Below are 9,936 nucleotides of genomic sequence, written 5' to 3'. Positions count from 1 at the left end.
AGTTTCTACTACGCGTGTTGCCGGTTCCGTTGTTGTAAGTGGAGCGGCCTGTTCTACTATGGAACTTTTTGTTTTAGGATCAGGACTGGTAGTTTGGAACAAAGTTGGCATAACTGGCGTGGAAACTAAATAGAAGTCATTCAACGACATATTAACTAATTCTTCTTGAGATAATTCTGAATACATAAAGTGAACATATTAACTAATCCGTCTAGAGATTATTCTGAATACATAAAGTGAACATTGAACTAGATATAAATTTATCTCACAAGTTGCAATTCCCCTAATAGCGTGGTCGGGAAACAGTAATATAGCATGTTAGAGGGAATTAAGTGAGGGTGTTGGGGGGGGGGGGGTCTTAGTTTCTTTATGATCTATTGGTCCAATTCTAACCTTCCATGGAGTTACCCATCTTTACCCCTTGAGGAAAGCTTTTGGCGCCATTTTGAATTTAATTCCTAAATAACATATGAATATTGACCCAACAAGTATGGTTTGTACGAACAGGAGATCGATAGCACAGATAAAATACATCTTTTATGCATATAAATAATTAAGTACAAATTAAAATTTATAATGAAAACCTGTCTCTTTTAAAAAGTCTAAAACTTTACCATATAAACCCGGTTGGGGAAACAATTGATGTAATGATTGGCAACGGTAAAAATGCGATCTTGCACTCAATCAGAATGTGATTAACTGACAAGTGTTCACATTCTGGTTGAGGCTCTCGCTTTAATATGAAAATGTGAGTTAAAACAGTATGACCTATAGGAGAGCGATTCTCCTGTTGGTTCTGTAGAAGTTTGGCAAATCTACTAAAAGAGGCTTAATGTGATGAAGTTTGTTAGTGCCTGCAAGATCCCACGACCATTGTCAACGGCCATAAATTAAATGGTTTATTGAAGGTTTAAAATCCTTATATAGAATTTAAAAAGGGGGATTTGGGAAGATCTAAAGCAGCTTTGGCAGCAAAATCTGCTTGATCACCCCCCCCCCCCCTATATCATCGTGACTGGGGAGCCAGCAAAAGACGACGATTTTGCTGTTTAACTCGTAAGATAGTAGCAGACAATTAATATCTGCTACGAATGGGTGTTAAAGTTTTTATTGTTAATTGCTTGGTGGGAGGACAGAAAATGAGTAAAGATGATGTACTGTAGTAGATGTGATAAATGAATGAACTTCAGAGCATGGAGCTCAGCTGTAAATATTGAAGCAGCATGTGGAAGACACACAGAAACGGTATGAGATGGCGCCATACCAGCTCTTTGAGACAAGACTCACGGTCAGACCCATACAGAATACACCCATAATCGAGTTTAGATCTTATTAATGCTCGATATAATCTGAGCAAGTCCTCGCGGTCTGCTCCCCAGTCGGTATTTGATATTTGATAAGACTCTCAATATGTTGAGGGCTTTCAGACATTTCTTTTTGAGGCTTTTAATGTGGGAGATAAATGACAATTTCTTATCAAATATCAGCCAAAAAAATTTGGTTTCATCCACAATTGGGAGGCGGTTACCATCAAAGAAAAATTTACGATAAAGATGCAAGCCTCGTTTCTGACGAAACGCATGCAGACGGTCTTTGATTTCGAACAACGAAATCCATTTTCGGTTGCCCATTGTTGAAGTGAATTCAAACAAAGCTGCAACTTACGTTCGACTATCCGCATGTCTGTAGAACCATATCTGAAAGTCATCAACATAAAGAGCGCCGTTTGAACCTGGTTTAAGGCACGCTGAGATAGTATTCATTTTTATCGCAAAAAGAGTCGGAGACAAAATACTTCCCTGTGGAACACACAGCTCCTGAGGGAATGGGTCGGAAAATATTGATCCTAGTTGTACCTTAAATGACATATCTTCCAGGAAATTTTTAATGAAGATAGATAAGCGACCTCGTAGGCCGAGGTTATGGAGGTCGCGCATGATACCATGTTTCCATGTAGTATCATATGCTTTCTCCAGATCAAAAAATATTGCAACTAAATGTTGCTTCTTGATGAAAGCGTCCTTGACGAACGTTTCAAATCGAACGAGATGATCAAGAGTGCTCGTGTGGGACCGAAATCCACACTGGAGGTCAGTAATGAGGTCGTTGGACTCAAGGTACCGAACAAGCTTTCGATTGATCAATTTCTCCATAGGTTTTGCAAATACAACTAGTTAAAGCGATGGGACGATAGTTCGTAGGATTCGTATGATCTTTACCCGGTTTAGGGATGGGAATTATTGTGGCTTCATGTGGGTAAAAGTTAAAATACGGGTTATCGTGTAATGTATGACCGGAAAGTATTTTTATTATCCCTCTTTCAATATATATATTACTTATTCCCCGGCACATTTATGAAAACATGATTTAGAAGAGATAAAACACACTTTCGTTTGAGCAAAGAAGCGGGGTTGGATGGCCGAATGATTAGCACTGTATCATAAGGTCTGTCATTGAGTCAACTTGCGTGGTTTCGATTCCCCGTTTGTACTTGACAAGGAATAGGGTCGCCTGTCCAACCTTGTGGGTTTTTTCCCGGTCCTCCAGTTTCCTCCCACTGTTAAAGACCGCTACGCGCAAGCGAATTATTGAAATAAAATTGAACCATGTGTTAGTCCCGAAATGACCTAGTTGTGTCGAGTGGACGTTATACCCCATTTCTCTCTCTCTTTGAGCAAAGAAATATGTCAGACAAAACCTAATTTCTGAAAACAGACTAGTTTCCATCCATTTTCTTTATCGAAGGCCCTGTCACGCACATGGTTTCACTGAGTCCCGGTCATCGAGCGATTTTTCTTGTTGTACATATGCTTATACTCGATTCGCCAAAAGTTAGGTCTGGTTTTGTGCCCATTTGATGCCCCCCCCCCCCCGCACTGAGCTACCAGACTAGTAGTGTACGAGGTATAACGCTTGCTCTTGTACATAGACCAGTTTCTTTATTGTCTCCTGGATGACCTGGCGCCTGGTACGTTCGGGCATTTTTATGCGCGAACTCTTAGGGTTTTTTTTACTGGCATGCGCACAGGTACTATTTCTTTTTCTTTTAACAAGTACCCAAATCGGGGATTTCGTGCGGAGGTAGTTCGGAGGTAAACAATCTGTGAAGTACAACACTTGCCACTGTACCTGTGTATCGCTAATTATAAACCGAATGTGTGAAGACAGTTCATACATATCACTCAAAAATTTTTCAGTACAAACTCAGTTGATTCACGCTCGATTTGCTACTAAACAAACCCATCGGTTTATTTTCTCAACAGTGTGACCCGAAGTGACCGCGGATTTATTGACCTTGTATGAACTTATCCATAGCTATATCCTTACACCGAGAGAAATTATCTAGTCTCGGTGAAAAGAACCATGGTCATCTGGTAGAAAATTACTTTTGGATTTTTTTGGAACGGAAAACAGTGTTTTTAGAAGCAAACTAACCTGCCGCACATGAGGAAGTCATTATACTAATAATAAAAGGCGAGACCTCTTTTTGCGGCGCAGGCTTATCACTGAGTAGTAAACCGTCCACAAACAATAATATAGGAAGCCAAGTGACGAGATTACTCGCTTTCAGTTTACTCTGTTTTTGCGATAACCAATTATGTGAGAAATACCATACTGACATTCGGTTTTTAAAAGTTGTACGCCAACTAAATGCGTTTGTTAGATACTGACAGAGCAGCCCCGAGTCGAACAATCGCCGCCCGAGCTGTCTTCGTCAGCTAGTTTCACAATATCGTGCAATAGGTGTATTAATGTGATTTTTAGGTTTAACCCCGCAAACAATGCCAAAATAGTGTTTTCACTGCTTACAGAAAACTGAAATTTAAAAAAAAAAAAATTTATGAGGGTGACCCTCCCACACACTCCCTATCGAGCTGCCGCTCGGTCTGCGCAGCCTCATGCCTGGCACATACTGTCAACATTGTATATTTTTCCGTTTCCGCCCTTCCCCCCCACAACATATATTTCACGGCTACGTTGCAACGGTACCAGCATACCCAGTTGTTGACACCCATTACATCACTCCTGTCTAACAAATCATAAAGCTGTGTTGTTACGGTGGCGGCATAGTATTTCACCGTAACACCACAGCCACTCTAACCATTCATAATACATCTAACTATCCCTTTACAGCACTTCACTCCCTACACATTTCCCCTCGTCCTACTTTCCCAAACGTCAACAACACATCTCATACATCCAGTTCGCTGATTAACCCTTGTACCACGTCTACTGGATTAACTTCGGTATGTCTATCTTCTTCTGATGGTTTTCCTAATTGGTTTTCCGGATTCTGTTACTGTCTTGCCCCATGCAAAGTTATTAAAATGGTACACAAATGCGCCTTGATCTACTTTTTCAAGTCTTTTAATAACCCTATCTTAAATCGTCCTTCAGTCATCATTCGGAGTGCCGGCTATTCAATTGTATAAAAAAACACTTATCATCGGAGGCCTGGAATCAATGGAATAACTACAGAAATGAGTATAATCATTGTTGTTTGCACAAATATTGTGTTTGCATTTGTTTACAACATGTACTTGGTACCATCCTACAAACCATCATTGATAACTTGTAAACCATATAATTTGGTGGCGACCATCTTAGATTTTATGTCTAACGGTTGGTTGTAATAGGTTGTCTCACCCGTTAAACCTAGGTAAAGACACCAAATGTGTTCCCCTAGCATGAATAGTAAGGGCTTTAAGGCCATTTATATTGAATGGTGGCCATCTTGGACGCCATTTTGAATTATTTTACCCTTCCTTCCCATGACTGAGTTACCACCAAATTGAGGTGACATACAAATGCTCACGACTTCCCTCAGCTGATCGAGTGACGTCATAACGTTAAATTGATGGGCTTTGTATAGACACCAAAATCAACTTTCTAGGATGCTCATTGTGACAGTTTATATAGTTTGGTGGCAACCATCTTGGATTTCACAATGATGTCACGCGTTTTTCATCTAGCGGGTGGTTGAATAGGATTGCTTCGCTTTACCCTTCAATCCTAGGTATAGACACCAAACTATACCAAACATGAATAGTAAGGACGTTCTGGTCAGTTATATGGAATGATGACCATCTTGGGCGCCATTTTGAATTTTACGTCATAGTGATGTCTTAGCGTAAAAAAGTGGGATTTTTAAAATCTGTGGTATCGATTTCCTATGGGTAAACACCATACTTGTTGGGTTTAGAGGTCAATTTTCACACCTTATTTAGGAGTTTGTGCTCTCGAGCGTGATTGGGAGAGGCAAAAATTCAAAATTGCGCTAAAAAGTTTCCCCAAGTTGTAAAGATGGGTGGGTTACTACTGGACCAATAGATCATAAGAACCAAATTCCCCCCACTTAATTATGCAAGGGTGTCGCTGCCAATATTAAATATTCTGCTACAATGTCTTTTCCATTGGTTATATGTAAAAAGTACTATGTACTAATACCGGTAATGTTAAAGTCAAAATACCTCTAAGGCAAGAGTTAAATGTAAAACGTCAAATATTAAGTGTTAAATGACAAATGTTTTGTGGGAACATGCTTTTTTTGACGTGTCTACATTTTACATTTCTCTCATTACATTTTACATTTGCTCCCTGCCACATCCCGTTAAATTTTCCTTCACGCATTCTGCATAGCATGTTTCGCACAGCATCAACTTTCATATGCAAATGTAGGATACCACGTGACTTATTAACATATACGGAAACCTGGCACACTATAAGCCAGAACAAAGATATTCATGACACTATAACAGGAAATCAGCCTAGCACGCACACAATACAAATTTACTTACCTTGACACTTTGGATGGTACTTTACCATGATTACGGGGGGTGGGTGTGGAGGCTGTGCAATGTCCAAATACGAAATGCCAGGTATCATGTTACATATTAGTGAAAAGCACCTTCATTTCTGTTTGTAAATATGTAAATAGTTTTCTGGTACAATCGTATTTTCATAATTCAAATCCAATAAATAACCACACTATTAAAGGGGTATTCAAGTAAAAATACTAGTCTAAATAGGAAATTCCAGATAACATGTTACGTATCACTGATTGCTCTTTTCGAATATGTAAATAAATTTCTGGCACATTCATTTTTGCTTAACTTTACAAAATAAGATTCAAGTTGAAGTGAAGGAATGGTGGGGGGGGGGGGGGGGCTAAACTAAACTAAACTAAAGATACGGGGCTTAATCAAAAATTCTCTATGTCCATACTAAAAAATGTATAACCATTCCTCTCTTTAAATAAATTATTTATTTGTTGGGCACAATGCTTATATATTGTTGTATTTTTAATGGATCAAAGTTAATTAGGGTGTACTCAACTCTGTTTATAGAGAGACCGGAAAGAGAGTGTGTGTGTGTGTGTTTGGGGGGGGGGGGGTGTAAAATATCAAAATACGGGTATTAATACGAAATTCCGGTTATTGTGTTATAAATTACTGTTTGGCTGTTTGAATCTATCAATTATTGCGCACGGTCGTCTAGATAGTTTCTTATGGTGTGTCAGCTTGATTTACTGTTATCGTGTGGTGAATATCCTTATAGTGAGCTGGTTTATAGTGTGCCGGGTTTCCGTATATGTTAGTAGGTCACGTGATATAAAGTTGATGCTGTGCGAAAGTTGCTATGTAGAAAGCGTGAAGGACAAATGGGATGTGGCAGGGCGCAAATGTAAAATGTAATGAGAGAAATGTAAAATGTAGACATGTTAAAAAAGCATTTTCCCACAAAACATTTGCCATTTAACTCTTAACATTTGGCTTTTACATTTAACTCTTGCCTTAGAGGTATTTTGACTTTATCATTATCGGTATTAGGACTTTGTACATTGTACCTTTTACATATAATCAATGGAAACGACATTGTTGCAGAGCATTTAATATTGGCAGCGATACCCTTCCACACTTAATTCCCGTACTCCGACCACGCTAACAATCTGGCAAAATTATATTAAAAAGATTTTTTGGTTTTCTTGCTCAAAGTGTAACAGGGTGAGGACCTTTAAAGGACGATTTTATACTATGACATTGACAAGCAGCTTCAGATTAATCTGAATTCAGATGATTGTTGCATGATTCAAATATTTAAAATTAAAATATTTCATCTTACCACAGTTTTGCGGATCTTTGTTTGCTAGCCTTTCGTTTTCTGACGTTGCAATATTGTACACTGCTTCAAGAACCGTAAATGGACACATTTTTTTGGACACTATATTGGCTAGGCATTCGTTATTTTTTTCAACTTTCCTATAAACATGGCATTTCATGGTTAATATATATATATATACATATATATTACAGATTATTTGTGAAAAGTATTATTTACAATAAAACAACATTGAAGTTAAACTTACACACAATAAGAGGTCGTGCCGTTCGTTAGGAATTCAAAGCACTGTTTAAAGATTGATTCACAAGCAGGAACTGAAAAATATAATTTGATTATCCATATAATTCAATATTATTACGTCTTACAGGGGAGGGGGTAGTATTATTTCGTTATAAATTCATCATCTAGGCCGTAATAAAATTCAACTGTAATAGTCAGGCATTTTGGACCAGATCGGAGATGGATGTGAACGTTCCGGATAAAAGCGCAAAAATGTTCTCTGTTGGTACCTTTCTATTTGTGATAAGCATTACTATAGTGCATTTCCATTGGGCCTTTCTGCATGAACACCTAGCTCTAGAATGTGCAATGAAGTTTTCCTACTCACTGAACTCTGTTGTTGTCGAAGTAAGACAGGCATAAAGATCATGCATTTTGGGTGAGGAAAATACGTATTTTCATTGATTACAGTACATTAAGAGCACACTACTTAATTGTTTAGGGTTTTTTTATTATCCCTCGACTTTCGACGAAATAAGGGTAATGTTAAAATGGGTTTGTGTAAGTGTCTATTAGGTAAATGCCTTGGTGGAGTTCGAAATGAAATATGGTTGTATGGCACGTCAGCTCCGACCGGGCTATATTGCGCCAGACATATGGTGAAAAGTATGAGACAAACTAAATAGTATCACATGAATTTATGTACACAAATAAAAGCAAATATCACAGTATATTAAGTAATTTAAAAAAATAAACATCACAACTTCATGTACACAAATATACTGAGCGCCATGGAAAACACATCACTTTTTTCCCAAATATTTTATTACTAGGTGGTTTTGTATGTATAATATTATGCAATACTATGAACTATTGTTTCACACAATGCTCCCAAATGCATAAAATATCGGCCCGTGTGCACAAAAATAAATTGCACGAGATGCACATGAAAACCCCAATATTCACGTGCAGTATTGTGTGTGAGCCCTTTAAAAGCATGTTTTCAACTTAATGTGCAGTACATGAACTGTGAAACGTCAATCTGTCGTAATTTCTTGTTGGACGTGTGAAGGAATCGAGCTAGATATGCCGAGCCTTACTGAAAATCAACGGAATGAAGCCATGGGAATGTCCCGGGCTGGCATGTCTACACGTGCTATTGCCAGACACTTCAATTGTCATCAGTCCACTATTGTAAGGTTGGTGGAACGTGTTCGAGTTACTGGATCAACACGTGACCGTCAACGTCCTGGTCCACAACGCGTTACAACCCAGGCTCAAGACCGCTACATCCGGGTCACTCATCTGCGTGACAGATTCCACCCAGCACGACGACCTTATGTTGGAGCTATCCTCAGGAATCATCACCGTCAGCGGCGTTTGATATGGGCTCAAGGACACCAGACATGGAGAAGAGTAGACTGGCAAAGTGTGCTCTTCAGTGATGAGAGTCGCTTTCATCTTTATCACGCTGATGGCCGTCAACGTGTGTGGAGACGTCTTGGGGGACGTCTTGCATACTGCTGCGTCTTCGAAACGAATCGATGGGGTGGGGGAAGTGTAATGGCGTGGGGAGGCTTCACAATTCATCACCGGACCGCCCTACACATTTGCAGGGGTCGCGTTAATGCTGTAGCCTACCGTGATGATGCCTTGCAACCAATTGTTGTTTCGAGCGCACCCACAACTTCAGCACTTCCAACAGGATAATGCACGTCCGCATACCGCCCGTTTTAGTATGGACTACTTAGCTGCTAACAAGAAGCAAAATAAATAAGATATGTTTACAGGAAGGTGGAGGGAGATTGGTGAACCATATTGGGGCTGATATTTTCATTAGAGATTCAATTCTGCAAGGGTTTTCTATATCACTCAAATTACGAGATCTTTAAAGTTTGCAGAATAAAAATATCTGTTTCTCGGGAAATATCTGGAAAGGTTATAATCGGTCCCTATTTGATGGTAATGGGATAATAATGCCAACCAATCATAAGCCAGGATGTCGACTGTTCAGGGTGAAAAATGAAATGAAATGGAGTTTAACGTCCTACTCTGCTCCGAGCTGGGCTAATGAAGACGGGCACACGTCATACAGTGTGCTATGAGGGAAATTTTGCCTGGACAGCGGCACTACTTCCTGCTCTTATATCGAATTCCAACTGTCACAAGGGATCTTTCACGTGCACGCCAATGTGTACACGGGACCTCGTTTTTTTTGTCCCATCCGAACGACAATACAGCTGTCCTTGTCAGGCCCTCCATCCTGCATCACGGACAAGGGGGGACCAAGCCGGAAAATCTGGCTGACTTTTCTCGACCAATGCAGGGATCGAACACCCGACGACCTCCAGGCTAGCGAGCCAGCGTCTTACCCACTTAGCCACCGCGACCCCGTTGAGGATGCAAATATTTAAACACGCGTTACAATCGATTTAAGCCGATAATAAATTTTGTTTCTAAATGTGCAGACATATTTATATCGGTTTCTGCATTGATGTTGTTATATACTATTCAAAAAAAGTAGGGGATATTTGATTTTGGGGGCATAATACTAAAATATGCAAGTGACTACGAAAAAGGTCACTATAGAACCTA

General features: G+C 39.5%; 1 protein-coding gene across 1 annotated transcript in view; it reads right to left on the bottom strand.

Moving 5' to 3' along the window:
* Nucleotides 1-218: 218 nt before the first annotated feature.
* Nucleotides 219-9,936, bottom strand: part of LOC126824336 (uncharacterized) — a 57,362-nt gene continuing 47,644 nt past the window's right edge. The window contains exon 3 of the mRNA XM_056101733.1: nt 219-223. Within this exon, the coding sequence (XP_055957708.1) occupies nt 219-223 (5 nt within the window). The remainder of the gene's footprint in view (nt 224-9,936) is intronic.

This window comes from Patella vulgata, chromosome 6 (genome assembly GCF_932274485.2).
Source record: "Patella vulgata chromosome 6, xgPatVulg1.2, whole genome shotgun sequence".
Classification (NCBI taxonomy): Eukaryota; Metazoa; Mollusca; class Gastropoda; family Patellidae; genus Patella; species Patella vulgata.
Note: the sequence above shows the minus strand (reverse complement) of the source record. Positions and strands in the feature narration are given on the sequence as shown.